At 32.1% G+C, this 23,898-nt stretch overlaps 1 protein-coding gene across 1 annotated transcript; it reads right to left on the bottom strand.

Moving 5' to 3' along the window:
• Positions 1-3,864: 3,864 nt before the first annotated feature.
• Positions 3,865-7,909, bottom strand: LOC132750393 (neurocan core protein-like; the record flags this gene model as incomplete). The annotated part of the gene is given in 6 exon segments (XM_060740358.1): positions 3,865-4,063; positions 4,298-4,396; positions 4,955-5,030; positions 5,626-5,703; positions 6,575-6,639; positions 7,794-7,909. Coding segments are annotated over 5 exon segments (479 nt in total), but the record flags the coding sequence as incomplete, so codon positions are not given.
• Between the last annotated feature and the right edge of the window lie 15,989 nt (positions 7,910-23,898).

Raw genomic sequence — 23,898 nt, 5'->3', positions numbered from 1 at the left:
TTTTCCTTTGGGAAAAAAATTGGTTCAATTTTGGGAATGTTTAATTAATTAAGGGGGAAATTTTTCATTTTCCCCCGTGGATAATGATTTTTTTCCCGAAACCAAAAAAAACCCATTCCCCCGAAATTTTTGGGGAAAAGGGGGGTTAAATTTTATATTTTGGTTTCCCCCTTTGGCTGAGGGTTTTCATTTTTTAACGGGGGGGAAAATTCAAAAAAGGGGTTTTTCAACCCCCTGGGTAGAAATTTTAAAAAAACCTTTATATATGACAAAAAAAAGGGGTTTGGGGTTCATGGAAGCCCCCAAAAAACTTTTGAAACCTGGGCCCAATGCAACGTTGGGGGCAAAAAAACGTTTTTAGAGAAATTTTCCGGGGCCCAATAAAGGGCGGGGGCTTTGGGAAAATTTAAAAAAAATTTTTTCGCCCCAAATTTTTGTGGGCAGGTGGGGACAGTGTCCATGAAAAGCCCCAAAACCCCCGAAAGGTCCTACGACAATGTTTATTTCAAAATTTTTAAAATGCCCCGCAGAAAAAATTAATTTCTTTTTGGCCAAAAAACTCTTTTTAGGGTTTTGGAAAGGAAAAAAAAAAAGGACACTTTAGGGGTTTTTTTGAGGGAGGGAGGGGTTGGGAAAAACCAAACCTGTACGATTTATTAGGAAACACCGATTATCCCTCCCTTACTAAATTATTTCCCAAATGTTATTAGGAGAGATTGATGGTTCACTTTCTTTTGTGTAAGAAAAGCGCCAAACAAAATTCAAAAAAAAATTTAAGGTTTTTTTATGTTTTTTTTGGGGTTTTGGTTGGGATTTAAAAAGAATAAATCTTTAAAAAATGCTGTTGCAAAAAAAACCCCGCGAATCTAACCAAAAAAAAAAAAAACTGTGCCCGTTTAAAATTGGTAGACAAAGATCCATTTGGGTTTTTTAATTGTAGACCAAATTTCCTGGTTTTTCAAATTTTTAAGACAAAAATAATCCAAATTTTTACAAATTTTTTACTATTTACTTACTTTATTATTTTATTATTTATTGTATGGCCCTATTAAATTTGTTTAAAACTAAGCTAACCCTTTTCAAAAATTTCTTTTTATTGGGGGAAAAAAAAAATTTGCCAAAAAAAACATCTTTTAAAACCCTTTTTCGTGTTTTAAAAAAATTAATTAAAAAAAGGTTTGTTTTTCCCAAAAATTTATTTCTTTTGGGCATTTTTGTGATTTTTTAAAAATTTTTAAAAAAGGGCTCTGGGGTGGTTAAAAGTTGGGGATTTTTTCTTTTTTTTGGAAAGTTGGGGTTTGGGCCCTGGTTTGGGGAAAATTTAACATTTTCGTTTTTTTTTAGTTTCCCTTTTTTCCTTTGGGTAAAAAGGCCCTTTTCGTTTCCATTGGGGTTAAAACAACTTTTTTAAAAAAAAAACAAGCCCATTTTTTGGGAAAAATTTTCCCAAAAAAATGGGGGTTTAGGGGATTTAATTTTCTCGTAATTAGAAAAAAAAAAACGGGGCCAAAAAATAAAAAAAATTTAAAAAACCGAAAATTACACAAAAAAAAAAAAATTTTAAACCAAAACCAAATTGTTTAAATTTAAATTTTAGAAAAAACATAGGGGTAAACGTTCCCAAGACGTAAAAATTTAAACATCGGAAAAAAGGCAATTTTTTCCCATTTTCCCTGTGCGAGTATTTCCCAAAATTTTTCTTTCCCCAACCGGCGTTTTTTGGCTCCCCCCTTTTCCCGGGTTTTTTAAAAATTTTTCCTGGGGGAATTTCCCCGGAGGGAAACCCCCAAAACATGCCCCCGGGGCTCGGGTTTAATCAATAATCATTAAATCCAATGAAGGGGGGCCTGTTCAAGAAAAAAAAAAAAACATAAAGTTCCCATAAATTAAAAGAGGCCATAACGGGACCTTATTTAAATTTTTTTAATATTTATTTTTTTTAAATGGGGCCCTCAGATTCTTGGGGAAGATTCATTGAAAAAGAACAAATAACAATAACCACAGAACATTGATAAATTTTTTTCATTAAAAACCCCCAAGATTTTTATCTTATGTATCTTCCTTTATTTACAAACCGATACTCTCTTACCAAAATTATTTGCAGAGGGACAAAACGGGCATTGAAAATGATTTGCAAATGAAAAATTATTACCTTAAACCATGGCCCTGGGCGGCGCAAGGGTTTTTCGTCACCGAAGTCGTCCTTTCTGATTGACTTTTATCTCCAACAAAGATGTCCTTTCCCATTAAACAACACAAAATTTTTTCACCCTTCAATATTATAAAAAGATCCTCGTATGTTGAATTAAGGCGGGGATGGTCACTTAATTTCAAGTTATAACATGGTATTTTAATTTTTTTCCCAAACCCGGGTTTTTAAAAAAAAACCCAAAAAAGGAATTTTTTTAAAAAAATTAAAATTATGTAAAAAGGCAATTTTATAATAAAAATTTTTAAAACCTTTTAAATTTAAAATTGAAAAAAAAATCCCCAAAAAACGGCTAAAGAAAATATCCCTTTTTATCTATTGGAAAATTCTTTACAAAAAATGCTTTTTAAACCCAAAAAAACAAGGGAATTTTAAATATTCTAAAAAATTTGGGTTTTTTTTAATTTTTTTTCAAAAATAAAAAATTTAAAATTTTTCGGCATATGATGTTTAAAACAAAGTTATGTGTAAAAAAAGGGTTTATCGGTCATGTTTTTCAAAAAGGGTTATCAGTATAGTCAAAAAGGTATTAAACATGTGCCTTGGTTTTGCAGACATGTGTCATAAAGGTATGCAATCACGTGCCATGAAGGTATGCAATCATGTGTCATTAAGGTATGCAATCATGTGTCATAAAGATATGCAGTCATGTGCCATAAAGGTATGCCTTCATGTGTCAAAAGGGTATGCAATCATGTGTCAAAAGGGTATGCAATCATGTGTCAAAAGGGTATGCAATCATGTGTCAAAAGGGTATGCAATCATGTGTCATAAAGGTATGCAATCATGTGTAATAAAGGTATGCAGTCATGTGCCATAAAGGTATAGAGTCGCGTGTCATTAGGGTATGCAATCATGTGCCATTAATGTATGCATTCATGTGTCATAAAAGTTTTCATTTATGTGTTATAAAAGTATGCAGCTATGTGTCATAAGGTATGCATTTATGTGTCATACATGTATGCAGGTAGAAAAACTTTTCAAAAAAAGAAAGTATTTTGGCTTTGGGTCGCTTTAATAAAATGTTCCCCAAAAATCCCAAACCCAGAGCAAAAAAAAAGAAAATTTCTAGTCCTTTCATATGTAAGTGACTATAATAGGAAAAAAAAAATGAAAAAAAAAATTTTTAGATTTTTGAGGCAAATTTTTCTTTAAAGGGAAAATTTTTTCCCCGTTTTTTGTTCGAATCCGCAGCGGAAAATTTTTATTACTTTTTTGTTCCCCAAAATGTTTGCATGGGGGAAACAAGATTTTTTACAGGGCAAGTTTTCCGGGAAATTTTAAAAGTCTTCTCAGGTTTTTAAAAAGCGTCATTTTCACCCCGGGCTTAAGTGGGTTTGCTAGGGGTGGGGGGTGGAGGGTGCTTGTACTTTCCTTCCCGGGTTCCATGTTTCGGCTCCTAAAAACTTTTTCCGATCTTTGTTTTGTGCGTTATTCCGTGTGTGTGTGTTTTCCCCTCCTATATAAACAAAAACCCTCAAATAGCAACACCAACAACGTGTTGTTATGGCTTATTGTAACTATCTCAATACCAGTTTTGAACATTCGCAAGGTACTCATAATCCTATAATCACATAAACTGCTTGATACAATGTAAGTGATGTAAAGATTATATATCAATAAAAATGAGGTCCAATATAACTCTTACCTCAGCAGCTGTCCAAGTAAGAGTACTTGAACTGCGCCAATAGCAGCTACTTTGAAACAACTGCCAATCGCCTTCGCATGTTTCCACTAACACACTTTCACAATTACGACCATAGTATCCTTCTGGACACGTGCATGTGTAGTTGTTGATGCCATCTGTACACGTGCCATCATTTTGGCATGGATTTGGCTGACAGTCGTCAATGTCTGTTAAGGGCAAGTATTGTGCGATAAAAGTGTGTTTTTAATAACAATAATAATAATAAAAGACTGCTTAACCTGAATGTTATAATGAAGAAAGAGAGTTATTAACACAAGCTGATGCTTTCAAACTTTTGTTTAATTTGGATTTATATCGATTAATATAGACTGTTTGTTACCTTCTGAGGTGCATTAGATAATAAGATAATAACCAACGTCAAACTGATATTTGATACTTACTTCTTTGGCAGTGACATCCTGTAAACCCGGAATTTGTACAATTACAGGCAGTAAACCTTCTACTTTTGAAGTAACACTGTTCCTGTTCCATGCATAAGCCTTAAATATCAAAGATTTGAATGTCTTTGAATAGGTTCAAAATAAAAATGTACAAATACAACATTTATTTGAGTACGATGTCAATGGTAGTTAAGGGTAAATGTAACTTTAATCACAAAAAATATTGACTAAACTTATAAAGATTCATTTGTAGACGAATCAAGTGTAATCAAAATTCAGGAATTATTACAACAATGAAATGGAACCATGTGTTCTCTCATGCGGTTCTCTTGTTCTCATATTTGCCTGCAATGTTCTTTTAAATGATTAAACTTATCTAGTGGCGGCGTGGCAAAGTGGTTAACGCGTCGGACTTGTAATCTAAGGATTGCACAAGTAATCTAAGATTGACTGACCACGTGGGTTCAAACCCTGTCAAGGGCAAGCCGTTTCTTTCTTCGGCAAGAAACTTTACATTCATTGCTTAGTAACTGGTTAGTTCCAAAAACGAATTTGAGAGTGTTTCAATATGCCTATAGCTTCCAACACAATCGAACTAAAATAAATTTGTATAAACTAAACTATTGATAATGTAATAAATAAACGTATTTTACACACATCGGTAACATTTCTTCTGTGCCGACTCATCAGCGCTGCCAAAGCCTGGACTCAAACAGGCAGTTTCATTAGGGCACTGTTTAAATAACAAGATTCATAAATCTAAATTGTTTCCAAATTGAAATACATTGACACGTTAGAATTTTGTTATCATGTTTTCAACACAATCTAAGTACAAAAGTAAAGAAACGACATATATCTAAAAATAGTTGAATAATCTAATTTATTAACAGCACTTAAGCAGGGCTGGGAATCAAAACTGCGTCGTATCCTACAAAATGTAAACAAAAACCGCCATCTTAGAACGAAAAATGTATGTTTTTGTTAATAACTCTTTTTGTTGGAAATGACTGAAAACCAGATATATGTATTAACACGCTTCACTATTTTCCGCTTCGTTCGGTATATGTTGCTTGCACAACTATTTAGTAAAACAAAAGTTATAGCGAACTTGCAACTCGAAGCGGGGCAGAATTTTTATACGTTTTTCGTTCCAAGATGGCGGCGTTTGTTTACCTTTTGTAGGATACGACGCATTTTGATTCCCAGCCCTGTTAAGGTCTGTCACTTCATTGTGTGTGCTCTCGAAGCAAATTAAAGTAACATTGAATGTTATCAAACTATATTGATCTCTTGAAACCTGCGTTCTAGATGCAAAGTATTGAATTTACCTCGGCATGCGAATCACAATTTCCATAATACGGTGTTCCTTTAGCCCACCATATACCATATGCTAATGGTAAAATAGTCTACAAGGAACAAAACAATAAACTGCGTCAGGTAAGTGTACAAAGTCATTTTAGAGTTTTTTTTATTTAATTTCTTTTTTTTCTTCTTTTTTTCGTTTATTATTTTCCTTTTTAATTTTTGTGAGTAATATCTGATCAAGCTATTTACGTTTGAGAATATAATCTTGCAAAATAGGTGTCAATTTTTTTATGGGTATCTGTATATCAAAATTACATATTGACTGTTCTCTCATAAATGAATGTTTTAAGTACTTTAAAGGTATGTTACTTTAAATCATTAAATCTACATGATTGATACATTTAGTATGACCCTTGCAGAGCGGCTATCAGAGGAGTAATTCCCTCTACAACAACACTATTGTTTCCCCAAATTAAAGGTTTCCACTGCTAATAACCTCTTAAGAGCAACCCCTCTACGCAACAACCGAAATATTTTACTCTCAAAGGGTTTTGCTCACCAGAGGTGATCATGCATAATGTTGGTAAGCAGTAACAGAACTTGACCTCATTATGCCCCAGAAGTACTTTTGTTTTCATTTCTGAAAAGCTTTTTGTGCGCTACTACACCTTTCAAAAAGTTACTCAATGGTCAAATACCTGAAACATCTTGTGCATCTGTTACATTCAGCAATAGGTAAAACTTAATTGATTTAATACTTTAAATGGAAGTCAAACTACTATGTTTACATTTCGTTACTTTAATCACATAAAGCGCTACTTTCTTAAGGATATATTCATCAACAATTATCTAAAACCATAATTTTAACATTATGAAATTCATGTTTAACTATTTTAAAGAATGAAAAAAAATATTTATTTCTGAGGCATAATGTGCCTTTAGAGGCTAAATCTAATTACATGAAATACTTACCGTTAATAAAATAAATCCTTTGAACATCTTTTGACACTCAGCAATAACCAAATGTTATTTGAAAGCTAAAAAATGATAAGATTATCCATAATTACAATCCAATATTGTCATATAACAATCGTTGGTTCACAGATTAAAGGAGACGCCTTTAGTAGGTCGATTAAAATAAATTGAAAAAAAAAATATATACAATAATGTATAAGACATTAAAAAGTATTCACGGTCCAACCCACCAGGTTATAAACCATTTATGAGATTTGTCTCAAATCAAAAACTTTTCATTGGTTAGTGCACAATCTGTAGTGATTCTGACAAATCAAATACCTGAGATCTAAGTTTGAGATAAGAATATTTCTCTATAACATCGGTGCAAAGTCTTAGGCAAAATACAATGTATATTTAAAAGATATAAAGTTACACTATTTTTATCATTAAAATTTTATCCCTTTGCTTAAAGAATAAGATGGAGAATTGCTTGTTTTTGACAAGTTACATGTACCACATTAGTTTGAACATGTAGTTTCTTTATATAGTAAATGCTCTAGTCTGCAATATCAAATCTTGACAAATTTTGTTCTAATTAAATCAATGTTCATGTTTTAATAGAAAATGAAAATTTTACAAGCTATTGCCAATCTGTGTTGCATTTATATTCAATATTTTATAACAATTTTAGTACTCCATCCAAAATGTTTGTATTATTGTAGCGTTTTTTTTTTTCTAAATACATCTTTGGCAATTTTTTGAAATTTCATGAATTTTACAATACTTTATTTTGTACATTCGACAATGTTTTGCAAAATCATTTAATTTTCTTTAAACTAAGGTTTAAGTTAATACAATGTAATAGAAGTATTGTCTTGAAACTGTGTTTTCAATTCTTTAGATATATCCCATTTTATATATCTTAAATTGTCAAAAATGACAGATCAATGCTGCTTGTAGCGTTGGATACATTTGTTTAAGATTATACCATCTTGAAACTTTCTATCCTAAATTTGCTTATTAATATAATGAAAATATGAACAATATTTTGAAATTCTAACATAATTTGACTATAAAGGTGTCGATATGTGATGTGATTATATTGAAGCTTAAGTCTTAATAATCGCAATGCTATGTCCGCGTTTCCTCTTGCATGCACAAAGTAAGTACACTGTTCATACTCGTTACAAAATAGTTCCATGTAACCGTTTAAATAAGAGCAAAAAGTACTTACATTCACTGATGCAGGTTATCCTCTATCCTAATCTTAATCCAACGTGTAATGATGAGAAGCATCGTTTAACATGGAGAATTAATACCAAAAAAAAAAAACGAAAAAAGAACGTAGAAACTTTATAATGAAACAAATGTTTCAAAACGTTATCATAAAACTAATGAATTTTATAAGCAAATTGAAGTAACACATGTTTTTTTTTCGTCGGATGAATGATATCAGTATTTTGCGTGAAATGTCATGTTAACTTTTCTGAAAATATAAAAAATTAATAGACACAACTATCCCCGTTCATCCGCACTTGATTGAAGTCATAATTTTTGTACAATTCTTGTCATTTTGCAAATATCAAGGATCTTAATACAAAGAATGCTTTCATTTTACTTGCTTATGCGCGTGCGTGCGAGCGGATGTGTGTGTTTTCACCACTTTGTTTATTTCCCAGACGTTCATAAAAAAATATTTTTTATTCACGTACATGTATGATAGTGCTCTGAAAGTAGCTGTATTTTTTAAATTAAAAACTGCATATTTAAAGGTCATATTTGTAAACATTATAAAAGATAAGGTGTGCGTGATTTTTGTTGTTTTATTTTAGTATTTTTTGTCATATTCTTCCTGCAATAACAAAACGATTCGCCGGGCCTGTCTAAAACGCGGACGCCTTAAGCGGACAATATAAACATATAGGGAAAACGCTGACAATATAGACAAAGAAGAAAAAAGCGGACGATATATATATAGTGTAGACAGAGATATAGATACCTATGTCTCTGGTGTAGACTAATTGGTGATTATTTTGGGCATTGATGAAGTTTATAAAAATGATGTGTAATTGGATTTATACTTTAATATTTAAAAACAATATAATAAATTAGCAAATATAAAAGTAATTTATGATTGAATGTCAATAAATTTTATTTCGTTATATGACACATTTTTGGACTTTCTAAATATTGAAAACTAATATATGAAACAAATGGATCAAATGAATGTCTTTAGAATTACAATGATGGTACTAAATTGGCAACAGCTGTATGTAATTAAGGATATATATTTCATTTTTGCAATGTTTTTGTCTTTCTTTATATGCAGTAGGCGGACAAAATTTTTGTTCGCAAAATAAAAAAGCCTTGGTTTTTCAAACTCAAAATTTTATAAGAGTAATTTTATGCATTTTATGAGTTGATGATAGTTTAAAAAATTTGATTGGGCTATACCATAAAGGTTTTGGATTTCGTTAAAGCTATAAAATTATTTTTTCCTATAATCGTATATATGTTTGATAAAGATTACACCTTTTTCCATCCATTCACAGAAAACAAATGGTTTGTTACTTAGTTTTATATTCGTGTTGTTCCATATAATTTCTTTACCAACATCAATAATTTCTTAATTAAAGTTTGCATACGACCAAGCACTGAGTACGTCTTTTAAAAATGTAGATCTAATATCTAAATTTTCAATATCTTTTATGTTAAGATTACATTTAAATATGAATTGTTTTCCATATGTATTTAACATATTTTCATATACTTTGACCAATTTTGAATGTTGCTGCAATTTAATGCGTTTAACCCAGGAGCATTTTAAGGAATATATAAAACTTTCAATGTCCATTATTTTAAGCCCCCCATGTTGGTAATCTTGAATAATCTTATCTCTTGATATTTTGTCTGGTTTGTTGTCCCATAGAAAGTTAAACATGAGCTTTTTTATTTTATTTATGATTTCTTGGTCTGGGTTATGTAAAACTGTGAGAGGATAAATAAGTTTGGGCATTGCAAAAGTTTTAAGAACGGTTATTTTTCCAAAAAGACTTAGTTTCCATCGTTTCCATTTATGCAAACATTGATCGAACTCTTTCAGATTAGGTGTTAAATTAGTATTAAGCATTTCGTCTATGTTATTAGTGAAAGTTATACCGAGCGTGCTAGCTTTTTCAGATGTCCATTTAAAATCATTGTCATTGCAGAAATTGATATGAGTATTTCTTAAACTTTCTAGTTTTAAAACAATACATTTATCTTTATTCAATTTAAGGCCTGATATATTTGAAAACTTTTTTAGTGTTGAAATAAATGTAAGAAACGATCTTTTTTCTCCATCAGTTATAAAACATGCACCATCGGCAAAAAGTGTTTGTTTAAGTTCAATGTTTCCTATCTTAATGCTTTTAATATCTTCATTTTTGTTAACTTCATTTGAGAGTAATTCTATACAAATAATAAATAGGTAAGGGGATAAAGGGCACCCTTGTCGCACGCCTTTTTCTTTTTTAAAGAAACTGGATAGATGACCATTATTATGTATACACGATTTAGCATCTTTATAAAAAAGGCCAACCCAATTTATAATATGTTGAGGAAATTTAAATTTCAATAAGCATTTTTTCATAAAGTTATGATCAAGACTATCAAAAGCTTTATTAAAATCAGAAAAAAATATTAACCCTTTTTCATTTAAATTATTAATATATTCGATTGTGTCTTGTAAAATTCTAACATGTTCCCCAATATATCTACCTTTGATAAAGCCTGTTTGCTCTGGACTGATAATATTTGGAAGTTTGGTTTTTATTTTATTTGCAATTGCTTTTGTCGCAATTTTGTAATCTACATTAAGTAAAGAGATCGGACGCCAATTATTTATTGATAACGTGTCTTTGTCTTTCTTTGGAAGAAGAGTAATAATACTTTGTTTTTGAAGTTCCGTAAGATTTCCGTTATCATAAGAGTAGTTTAGAAAACTAATAAGATATTGTTTTAGATCATTCCAAAATATTTTGTAAAAATCAGCAGTTATACCGTCACTTCCAGGACTCTTGTTATTTTTCATGTCTTTAAGAGCCATTCCGCATTCGTATTCTGTAAGATGACCATTTTCTTCATATTCATTATTTTGTTCTAAAGTTTTTATTTCATTTGCGAAAAAGATAGAATCTTCGCAATCTTCTATTTGTAAGTCTTTTTTATATAAACGTTCATAAAAATCTTTAATCTTAGTCAAAATTTTGTTTTGATTCGTTTCAATGTTATTACTTTTATATTTTAGTTGGCTAAGTATCTTTTGTTCAGCATTTTTCTTTTCAAGGTTTGCAAAATATTTTGTGTTTTTCTCTGACCCTTCCACCCATTCAGCTTTGCTTCTTAGCAGGATACCTTTAATTCTTTTGTCAATAAGATCATTAAGTTTTGCTTTTTCAGATTTAAGATTTTCTATTATAATATTATTACTTGTATTTAACTCAATTTCTTTTTCCAGATCCCTAATTTTAGAATTAATTTCATGCTCATTTCTAAGATCATTTTTCTTTTTAATGCTAGCGTATTTGATAGTTTCATCTCTAATTCTGCCCTTAATTATTCCCATAATACGTTTGGATTGGCTTGGTCATTAAATGACACTATTTCTTGTATTGATGATTTAATTTTATTTTGATAAACTGAAACTGAAACTGTTTTATTTGCTTAAACGCCTATTTCTACATATAATACATATTCAATGGCGTTGTACAATATCACATCAGAACATTAAAAGTAATAAATAAATGTAGTTTAAGAATAATAAAACAACTAATTCTGAATCTAAAATCTAAAACATGGTATCACAAATAAAAGAAAGTAATGTTATTTAAAATAATTAAAAATATGGCTATATTATTAAAGGACATGGTAAAAGACATGCAAATGTTACTTGGATAATAAATACATTGTAAAATCAGATATTCATCACAGAGTTAATGCGCAGAAAAATATTGTCTCTTAGTTTCTACACTTTACTGACTTTGACTAAAAAAGATTAAAATAGTCTCTGAAGAAGTGAGTCTTCAAGTGTTTCTTGAAACTATCAACTGATGAGCATTGTCTGATATTTAATGGAAGATCATTCCAGAGTTTCGGGCCGATTGTACTGAAACTTCTGTCACTGAAAGTTTTACACTTATTAAAAGGCACTTCATAACTGTCAACTGAAAATGATGATGATCTCAGAGAACGTTTTTGACCTTTAGGTGTAAGCTGGTCGGTCAAATAAGTTGGTGCATTTCCGACGTGACAGTTGTACATATATACAAGAATCTTGAATTGTATTCTGGCCTTGATGGGCAGCCAGTGTAGATCGTATAGCGCCTGCTTAGAACTGTCACTTTTCCTACGATTCAATACTAGTTTGGCACACATGTTTTGAATTCGCTGTAGTTTTGCAATATCACAGTTTGAAATACCATACAGAATCACGTTGCAATAGTCTAAGTGAGAAATAACAAGTGAGAGTACAAGAGTTTCTGTTGCATCTTGTGTGAGGAATTTGCGAATATTTTTTATGCGAAAAAAGTTCAACATAGCTGTTCGACACTTTATCTTGATGTGATGTTTGAAAGTCAGATTTTCGTCCAAATATGCCCCTAAATATCTGATCGTATTTTGTCGTTTGATCTTATCACCACAGATGTTAATTTCATCTTTAGACAGTTTACGCAACTGAGGAGCACTTCCGAAAATTATGTGTTCAGTTTTTGAAGAATTCATTTTAATTTATTACTGTTCATCCAATCATTTGCTTGTGTTGCGAACTCTTCTAGTTCCGCAATGGATTCGGCCTCGAGAGCGGGTGTAGGTTTGAAACATTTGCTGGCAGTATGATCGTCGGAGAAGCCGTACACGGAGATGGTAGGGGTAACAATGTCAAATATGGTCCCTGCATACACGAGGTAGAGCCACGGCACTAAACAGCTTCCTTGGGGGACACTGCACGTAAGATCACGCGCTGACGACATTATATTGTTCACACTTACGCGACAACTCCTGGGTCGCAGGTACGAGTCCAACCAATCGAGTGCAACTCCACAGATACCATACTGACGATTGAGAACGTCGAGAAGGATGTCGTGATCGACGGTATCGAACGCTGCACTTAAGTCCAGTGCTATCAACGCAGTTACTTCTTGATTTTCCATGGCAGCAAGAATGTCATTTACAAGACGAAGTAATGCTGATTCACACGAATGATGCTGTCGGTACGCTGATTGGTTCTTGGGAAGGAGATTGTGTTCATTTGCATGTTTGTTAAGATAGAACAATGCTGCCTTTTCAATTAATTTTGACAGAAATGGTAGGTTGCTCACTGGTCTGTAGTTAGAAAAAATGAGTTAGAGTCCAAGTTTTTTCAACAATGGTCTAACTATTGCCTGTTTCCAATTTGGTGGAAAGTCACCTTGCGACAACGAAAGATTCACTAGTGTGGTAATGATGGGAAGCAGTTCAGTCACAAATGACTTCAACACTTTCGTTGGCAAAACGTCAATTTCGCATGATTTTGTTTGCATGGAATTAATTATTTTTTTCACATCATTTTCACTTAATGTTCCAAATTCCTCGAATTTCGGTACATCTTTTGGCAATGGTTCATAGTTCTTATGATGTTTAAGGTTGTCTCGTATTGTCTCAATTTTGTTCATGAAAAAATCTGCAAATTTATCAGCTAAACTGTTTTCGTTTTCGACGGTTGGCATTGGATTTTCGGACTTTCCGCCTGTGAGATCAGTCACGAAGTTGTAGAGTTTCTTGGAATCTCCCTTGAATGCGAGCACTTTTTGACTAAGTTTGCGTTTCTTTTCAAGATTTAGTTCATAATTGTATTTATTCCTTGCATTTTTCAAGAATTCAAAATCATTTGGATTTTTGTGTTTTCTCCACATGCGCTCAGATTTGCGCAGAATACTCTTTGAGTGTTTTATACTCTCAGTAAACCATGGCTTCGGATTTCGACATATAACTGTTTTTTCAATTTCAGGTGCATGTTTATCGACGATAGCTTTCATTTCGGATTCGAAAAGTTCCACATATTCAGTAATTGATTCACTTTCAATTTTTATATTTGTAATATCACTGGCAAATTCTGATAATCAGTGTCTAAAAGTAACGAATTGTTAAGTTTTAAGTATCCTGGGCCCTTTTTACATTGAATAAACTTTAGATGCATAATCACAATAGAATGATCTGATTTATAACCAGTTTTTATTTGGAAGTCTGTTACTGAATTGAGAGCACAAGTGGAAAAAAGAAAATAGTCGAGTCTGCAGAAAATTGGTGGGTTATTATGAGAGTGCCAAGTAAAAAGTTTCCGTTCTGGATTAAGTAGTCTAAAAACATCACAAAGATCAAATTGCATGTTACAAGACTTACAAAGTCTCATTTTGGGGTATGTTAGTGTATCTTCCCGTTTCTATGGCTAATTGGTGTGCTGAGACTCTGAATTTAGCTAAAGCTATTTAAAGTCATTTTCTTTAATAGTGTCTAAATATTTTTCTCTTTTGAATTCAGGTTTAAAAATTGCATATGTTTTTAATTTGCTCGAGTTGTTTATTTCAGAATACCATTTTTGGTAATGGTTATCAAATATTGTTTGTTTTATCAATTGGAGTGTTGCATTATCAAGTTTTTGTGAAAGCCAAACGTTTCCAAAATTCTGGAAACAAAGTGATCCCTTCAAACCATGTTCGTTTAAAATTAGACAGGCTGTTGTTTTTTATTGATACAATATAGGCGAACGCGTGCTGCAAATTAACGGTAATTATATAAGTGTGAACAATATGCTACTGATTAATCGTGTCGGCACTAAGCTAGAGATAACATGATACGCATTTTGCGGACAATATAAATATATATGGAAAACGCTGACGATATAGATATAGAGGAAAAAAGAGGACGATATAGAACTTTAGAGTAGACTTATTGATGATGAGGTTGGAATCGATGAACTTAGAAATGCTGTATAATAGAATAATATATTCATATACGTAAAACGTAATGGCAAATAAGATAATATATTTTTAAAAATTACGAATGATACTTCATTGACCACATGTTAAGAAATAAAATATGGATAAAAACTTTCATTCACATTTGCACAATTATTTTTGGACAAAAACACGCTTATTTATAAATTCAAGTTTTTAAGGAAAATTTAAAAGTTAAAGGTCTTTGATAAAAAGAAATAAAGGCATGCACGTATACTGTTGTGACGGACACGTGTTGCAAATTAACGACAATTAAGTGTCAACAACATGCTACCTGATTGAACCTGTCCGCTCTTTGCCCTATTTTGCGGACAATATAAATATATAGAGAAAAAGCGGACGATATAGATATAGAGGGAAAAAGTGGGCGCTATAGATATAGTGTAGAATGATGTGTGAGATAAAATTATAATAAAATAGATAATGATAGTGTATAGTAAAATTGTGCAGTAATAAAATGAAGATAAAGAATGAACTTAATTGCAATTTTATTTAAGCGATATAACACATTCGGTACATGATTTTATTTTACACATACAAATAATAATATCAATGTAACAACTTAAAATATGTATATAACTCTAAAAAATATAACAATCACATATTTTAACAAAATCCCTTACTTAAGACAACAATATTAAATAGACAATGTAATACACGTTTATAGGAAAAACGATGACACTATATACAAAGCGGAAAAAATACTGGCCAAAAATAGATAACATTTAATTTATAATTATTTTTCCACGTGCAGCCATCGGCGCGCCAGTCTTCTGATTTTTTCGAATCACCAGAGTCATCGTACAGATATACACTTCCATTTGCTGGTCTATATGAAGGTTCAAAGGTTATACTATCCAGGACATTTTGAACAAGAATATCAGCTGCTTCGTGATGTGTTAAAATCCTATCAGTTTTTGTAAACATTGGCACATCATTTCCACCACCTACCAATTTAACACAATCGGTGCTAAAATCAAAGCGGTTGTCTGTTTCTATTAACACTATTGGAAGAGACTAACACCGATTTGACCGTTTGTTACATAGATTTGACCGTTTCTACAATCGACTAGGTTTCGTTTCTGTGGTTGTGAGATGCGTTGTTACTTGACGATTTGAAGATACGACCTCGCTGTATCGTCTTGGCCCACACGATAAAACCGTTGATGTACTACGAACGTTTGGTGTTTCAGTTTCAGTCATTGCTGTATGAGAATCGGCTGTTTCCGGAACTGGCACTGACTGAACAGGTAGCACTGAGTTATCACAGACATGATGCTTGAAGCAACCTCTGAAGTCCCGTCGAAACTAAGATGAAGACCATCCTTACTAAGGAGCTGTCGGTTGGCACCTGAAAATGTACAGTAGTGAATTTATATCTATGTTATCAATGGTAGGAATCACATGGCTATTTTGATTTTATATCACTTGCAATATGTCGATCTGACTTTGTTATTCAGGTATTTCTTTAAAAAATGATTTGGGTAAAGGACACGGGTATTTGCTTTGTTGATAACTCCCACAAAACATATCACTACTATGTTCAAGCAAGATAAAAAAAAACCGACAAACATACTATACTTAAAGGCCTTTTGAGCCACATAAAAATTACAATTTCTGTATGTTATTAAAATGAATTTAAATGTTTCCTAACCGAACATGGTGTGGAAATATGGTTGTTTAATTATATCAACCCATGGTACTCTCTTAGACATTTCCTTCAGGAAGTGGTTTACCGAGCCAGAGTCGTAGTTCCATTCCTGTGGGAATTTTGTGCCGAGTGCGTGGTCTTTAAACAAATTCTGGGCACGTGGAAGATCCTCGTAAACCAGGACAGTAGCACTGAACGAAAGAATTACAAACTTTATTACAAACTCTGAGATGTTTAGAAAATTCAAACTGGGTAAGTAATAAGCATATAAATATGCCTGCCTCAACATGAGCTAAATATTTCACGATAAAATTGATTATAAAGACTTGTGATAAAGATAAAAAAAGTCTCTCAATATTTACAGGTAATGTGCGATGAATGACTTAATTTACAATTCTTCTCGCCATTTGCTTATATTTGATTCTGTTGGTTAAAATGGTTGTCGACAATATTTACAGACAATAACAGAAGCAGTACTTGGTTTATAATTACCATTAATTAGACGGACATAACATATCTGCATCCGTCGAAATAAAGAAATTAAGTTTCTTTCTTTGATTTTTAATTATCTACCTTTCTACCATACAACTATTGTTATATACAATTTTCCGAGTTAACACTATTTTATTAAATTTATAAGTTAACATCTGAAATATACATATACCTTGGTGAGCTTTGATGAATTAACAACACAATTGTTCTATATCTTTGGCAATACACAATGGTGATCTATACCCAATAACCAACAACCATGACCACAGTCTGCAAAAAATACTTTTATTTACTTAATGTAATCGATTTAAATAACATTTAAAAAACGCTGAAATAAAAATATTCCTTTCTTGAAAAAATATAGCCAGATTTTTTTTATTCATAACAGTTTTCTATTCTCCCGTTTTATACATTTATTTCGTCAGCGTTCCCCTCTATATCTATATCGCCCGCTTTTTCGACATATGTCTATATTGTCCGCATTTTCTGTAGCCACTTTATTAATTATACAAGGGTGAGGTGTATGATTACTTGAAATATACAAGTGTCGGTGCGTGATTAAGTCAAATACACATGTGATACGTGGATACTTGAATTAGTTGATTGGTATTTATAGCAGAAAGTTTTTTTAGTTACTAAATGGGTAAAATATAATTGAACTAAAAATATGATGAATTAAAGAAAAGTAATTGATATAACTTGATTATATACATCATAGAAGCCAGATCATTTTTATTTATCATAACTTCTATTCTCCCGTTTTATACATTTATTTTGTCAGCGTTTTCCTTCTATATCGCCCGCTTTTTCACTATATGTCTATATAGTCCGCATTATCTGTAGCCACTATATTAATCATACAAGGGTTAGGTGTATGATTACTTGAAGTATACAAGTGTCGGTGCCTGATTAAGTCAATCACACAGGTGACACGTGGATACTTGAATAAGTTGATTGGTATTTATAGCAGAAAGTCTTTTTTAGTTACTTAATGGGCGGTCTCCCTAATTACCGACAAGAACCGTTAGGAACCGACAAGAAGTAAAAATGGGAAAATACGAATTAATTTCACTTATTCATCATTCAATTTAAAACAAATCCTATTTTTTTACATAAAAAACATAATAAATTCGTTCTGAAGCATGTTTATAGGCAAATATATTGTTTTCGCGAGCAGGTCTGATTGTATATTTTGAAGTATCATAATGGCGGAGGGCTTTAATAAGGATCTTGCTGACGCTCACTCGTATGTAGATTAGTAATGAATAACTTTAATGTGCCTACAGCTCCTAAAACTCCTGTAAATGGCAGGAAGCGTCATCACAGCGACTCTTATAGTGACCCGCAGGAGTACGACAGTAAAACGAAAAGCAAAGTGGTAGAGACTAACCAGGATTCACTGACTCCAAAAGTAAGTTACAAAAATGACGTTTCATGTGATATAATGTCAGCAAGAAGACTATTATATGGCAATACCCCAAAATCAAAGGCAGGTCAGCATATGGCGACCTCTGAATTCGTTCATGAAAGTGACAGTTTTGCTACTCTGTCTAGTCTAGTTGTGTAATTGAATGATAACATTGCTGGCCTAAGCGACAGTCTAAATCAAAGAATCGACCGATTAAAGGACACTCTGGAGGCTAAAATTGTATCTTCTGGAGGCTAAAATTGTTCATAAGATAGCCAGTATATTTGATAAAAGGATAAACGTTGAAATGAATAAGGCAAAAAAAGGAATTTTGAGTCAAAGATTCAGTACTTAAAAGATGAGATACATGTAGCAACAGACATGAAAATTATTGAAGAGAAAGTCTCCAAACTTAAAGATAGGGTAAATGAAGGTGAAACCTATTGTAATAAGCAATCCCATAACATTTTTATTCGAGGGCTGCAGTATCATTATGGTGATAACGTGAATATGAAGGTAAATAACCTATTAAAGGATGGTGTTTGCCTGCCTAATATAAGGGTCGTCAATGCTGTTCGAAAATCAACTGACTCCAGATCAAAACCAGGGCTGCAACCTTCCAGACAGAGGATGATAAAAATAAGGTTCTTAAACATAAAAAGATGTTAAAAAACTCTAATCAATATAAACATGTATTCATAGATAGAGACTTACCTGCAAATGAGAGGACTCAAAATAACAATTTGCACACTCTTGTCAGGTGTCTACGCGATCAGGGCTATGATATTAAATTACATGGCAATAAGATCTTTAACAATGCCTCTGAGAAAGCGCGCCTTTTTTCCACAAAATAAACACAATTTTGACAAAAAATGCCCTGTGAATCGAACTTTTAGTAGATCATTGCAGCCCTAGTTGCCTCGCTTTTTATTTTCGCCATGTGTGTTGTTTTTTATATCATTTAGAGGACCTGTGTGAGGATGTTTTTCAATGAGAGGACTTACACAGTGATTGTTAATTTTCTTTGATCTAGCTTGAAGTTGCTTCGATAATATGATTCCTATTGATTCTTTAAAAACTTAGAAGTCCCCATTTTGATAGGTTTTAAAAAAACATTTGAAAACGTAATACAATTTATTTATGAATTTTAGATTTTGAAAAGTCAGGAAGTTTGCAAAAGAAAATACATGTATTACCAAATTTGCTTTTTTGACTTTTTCTCTCTATTAGTGGAATTATACATAGCTTTTTATCCTTCATAGCAAGATGTGTAAAAGACATTATCTAAGTTGCAACGTGAAGCCGTGACCGTCACACATCAAATGTTAATATTCACATTTATGTTTCATCTTTTTCATTTCAACTATTGAGATTATTTAAAATTATCAAATTATCACCATCATAAGACAGTAGTTTTTAATGCATGATGTGTAATAAGCTTGGCTTTGTTGACATCATGTGACCACATTATCTTAATGTATCAACAGATACTTGCAAATACATGTAATGGCTTAATAGCGGATATGGGAATGCTGAAGTATTTTTATGCCACCGCAATCTGCGATGCGGTGGCATATAGCGATTCACCTGTGTGTGTGTTTGTGCGTTTGTGTGTGTGTGTGTGTGTGTGTGTGTGTGTGTGTGTGTGTGTGTGTGTGTGTGTGTGTTATAGATTATATAGTGAACTTGAAAAATCTTCTTGTGAAAAACTACTTGTCCAATTTCAACCAAACTTGGCAGGATTGTTCCTTGGGTGAAGGGCTTCCAAAGTTGTTCAAAGAATTTCATTCAATGCAGAAATCTGGTTGCCATGGCAACCAAAAGGAATTATAAGAATAAATTTAAAAAATCTTCTTGTAAAGACCCAAAAGGCCTAGAGCTTAGATATTTTGCATAAGGCATTGTCTGGTAGACCTCTAACAAGATTGTTCAAATTATAGCCCTGGGGTCAAAATTGGCCCGGCCCCGGGGGTCATTGATTTTCACTATGTACATATAGTAAAAATTTTAAAAACCTTCTTGTAAAGACCCAAAAAGCCTAGAGCTTAGATATTTTGCATAAGGCATCGTCTGGTAGACCCTTACCAAGATTGTTGAAATTATAGCCTTGGGGTCACAATTGGCCCCGCCCCAGGGGTCATTGGTTTTCCTTATATGTTTATAGTAAAAACTTAAAAAAATTCTTCTAGCAATTGACAAATGCTAGAGGTTAGATATTTTGCATGAAAGATTGTGTTGTAAACCTCTAGCAAGATTGTTCAAATTATAGCCCTGGGGTCAAAATTGCCCCCGCCCTGGGGGTCATTGATTTCAATATATACATATAGTAAAAAATAAAAAAAATCTTATTGTCTGAAGGTACAAGGCTTAGAGCTTTAATATTTGTTAAATAATATCATCTAAAGGTACTCTACCAAAGTTGTTCAAATTTTGCTTCTTGTGTCAAAATTAGCCCCGCCCCAGGGAGCCATAGGTTTATCTTATATGTATATAGTTAAAACTTAAAAAATCATCTTCTCTAAATTTACAAAGGATAGAGTTAAGATATTTTGCATGAAACATTGTGTAGTGAACCTCTAGCAAGATTGTTCAAATTATAGCCCTGGGGTCAAAATTGGTTCCGACCCGGGGGTCATTGATTTTCACTATGTACATATAGTGAAAAAAAGTATATTTTTGTCTGAAGGTTCAAGGCATAGCGCTTTGATGTTTGATATATAATATCATCTATAGGTCCTCTACCAAAGTTGTTCAAATGTCAAAAATTGGCCCTGCCCGGGGGCAGTGATTCTCATTATGTACACGTATTAAAAACAGAAAATAAAACAAATGTTTTCTGAATGGGAGAAAGCTATAGCTTAAATATTTGACTTGAAATGTTGTTTGATGGACCTGTATCAAGATTGTTATTAAACCCATGGGTCAAAATTATGCCTTATCCAAGGAGACAGTGACCTACTTTCTTGTCATTTGATGTACAGCAATGCCATTTTGACCATGTGCACAGTTTTAGTTGTAAAATTGAACTTTGACCTAGATTTTGATGATGTGACCTACTTTCTTGTCCTTTGATGTACAGCTATGAAATTTGAACCATGCGGTGGCATATCATTTTTCTCAAATGCAATCTTGTTCGAATTTAGAGTTGAATGTCAATACTATTACTTCTTTTCATTTTCGTTTGTCAGAATTTTTTTTAATTGTTAACATGCTTGTACTTGTGATTTACCTAGCATGAATACATGAATACATTTTAAGACGCTAATGAACAGATAAATCATCAGTCCCAGAGACATTCAACAGACGTTTATGAAAATCATGTTCTTGATAGTATGGAGATACTATTTTATAATTGTAATGTAAACCGGTTATTATTATAGATATATCATCATTCAGGGTTTTTAAAAGTCTTGTAAATGCTAAAAATATAGTGGAATATAACTTTTTTTCAGCATTGACACCATACATTCATCAGGAATTAGTAAAATGATAAATGGCAGCCACTAAAAACCAAACAGCAAAGTTGTAACTGATGAATAAAGAGCATTTACAGCATCAGATCCATACTGAGAGATAAAAAAATGTACTTTTGCTACTAAGATCCTTCGGCCCCTTTGAGAAGTGTGTGTATTAACAAATTTGACATGTGATGAAAACATGCAAGATATATTTGGGCAATCCGTAACTGATAATGGATGCCATTTTGAATGAAATATTATCTTTATAGTAAATTATATGACTTGTACAACCACAACACAATTTTATATTTTACAGTTTGGTACAAGTCCAGCAGATTGTCTGTTTGACAGAAAAATGGAATATATCTTTTTTCCACATAATAAGTCAAGCAAACAGGTGTAATTATTATGGCAATCTTGCTGTCAGGACCATAACCACCACCTGCTTGAGCTTTGACCCAGATGCATAGACTCATTGAAACGCATCTAGTTGCTTTTGACAATAAAATGCTAGGGATAGATAGTGGCAGCATTAATGCAACTTCTCATCCACAAGGGCTTACATATAATAAACTTACATTAACAAAATGTGTATGTATGTGTGTCACGGTGCAACAGGTGACAGGTCCCCATACAGTTTAACGTGCATATGTCAGGAACAGTTAGTTTTTCTCTTTATATATATCATTGGGTGCAAGTCTTCACACTGATGGTTTATATGATAAATCAGAAAATGCATCAGTGAAAAAAAATGCAGAGCCTGTAACATATATAAAATCATTTTAGCAATTATTAATTACAATAATATTGTCTGAAGTATATGGATCTTTATCATGTTTATTTTAAGAGTTGTATGAAATTCAAGGGGAAGTGGATCACAAGGGTCAAGGGTGTCTAAGGGTGATCTTCTACAATTCTAAAATCGACATTTACAAGAGGCAATAAATACTATGATAGCAAAATTCATTTATTTTGTTAAAAAAAAGCTCTGTTCCTCTTTAACTTCTTTTTTTATAAAGTGGTATTGTTACAGTCATGTCCGCTTTGCCGTTACCACCTGCAAACTTTAACCTTAGTCATAACTTTTTAAATTGTTGGTGTATTGCTGCAACAACCTTAGGGACAAGACTTTCAAGTACACCAGACTAAACTTGACCTACATTCATAAATGACCTTGACCTTTAAGGTTAAATGTAAACAAAATTGCTTATTGTTTGCTGATTTTTGCTATAAGTGGCTGTAACTTTATCATTCTTTAATGGATTGTATTCAAACTTGAAAATAACAATTTTCTAGGATTGACCTTAAAGTAAATCAGACAGATCTTTACCAGACATTGACCTTAAAGGTGATATTATTGAATTTTTATATTTTTTTTGCTGTAACTGGCTATAACTTTACAATTATTTCTACATGTATATCAAACACAAATAGATCTTAACTCATTTATAACCTTGACCTTGAAGGTCAAATTATTTATTTTTCATTGATTATTACTATAATTGGCTGTTATGTTTGGTAATTCATCAATGAATTAATTTCATATTTTGACAAAACTACCTTTTGGACAAGAGTTGTTGTTACTTGTTAATCAGTACATGTATGGATTATCTCCATACTTTGATAAAACAACACAATAGAAGGTTGAACTTACATTGACATTGAGCTTAAAATGACCTTGATCATCAAGGTCAAAGTATTGAATTTTTGTTAAGTTGTCATAATTTTGTTATTTATGTACAGCTTTGATTCATAAGTTGACAAAGCAATACTTGTGACCAAACAGACATGTGGAATAATTAAGATATGACCTTGACCTTAAAATGACATTGATGGTTAAATGATTGAATATTGGAACATCATTTAAATTAATGAACTTTTGCACAATAGATGTGAAGTGGTAATTCTGTTGTACTATTTTGTTCCACTTTTTCACATTGTCCTATTAAAATGAGAAAGTTAATATGAACATTTTAATTATTGATTTCAGATGGCTTTGAAATCAGCAACTAGTGGAAATTAAATTCGAATTATGTGTATTTTTTGTTGTAAGGCTATTTCATTACCAAATTACAGTCAATTGATTTATTATATTCAAGTATTGCATTTGGTCCATATTTTTTATACTGCAATTAACTACTTATTATTATGTCCTTGTTTCTGCAGTAATTGAGTTAACAAAGAGGGTGTTCTTTAAAAAAACTAACAATATTTTGCCTTGATACATTTTTTTGAGTATTCTGGATTGCTGAATGTATTATCTAAAGGTAATCCAGCTCCCTTGTACCTAGTATCTG

This window comes from Ruditapes philippinarum, unplaced genomic scaffold (genome assembly GCF_026571515.1).
Source record: "Ruditapes philippinarum isolate M1 unplaced genomic scaffold, ASM2657151v2 ctg920_1_1_1_1, whole genome shotgun sequence".
Lineage (NCBI taxonomy): Eukaryota > Metazoa > Mollusca > Bivalvia > Venerida > Veneridae > Ruditapes > Ruditapes philippinarum.
This window is presented reverse-complemented; position numbering and strand designations above follow the sequence as displayed.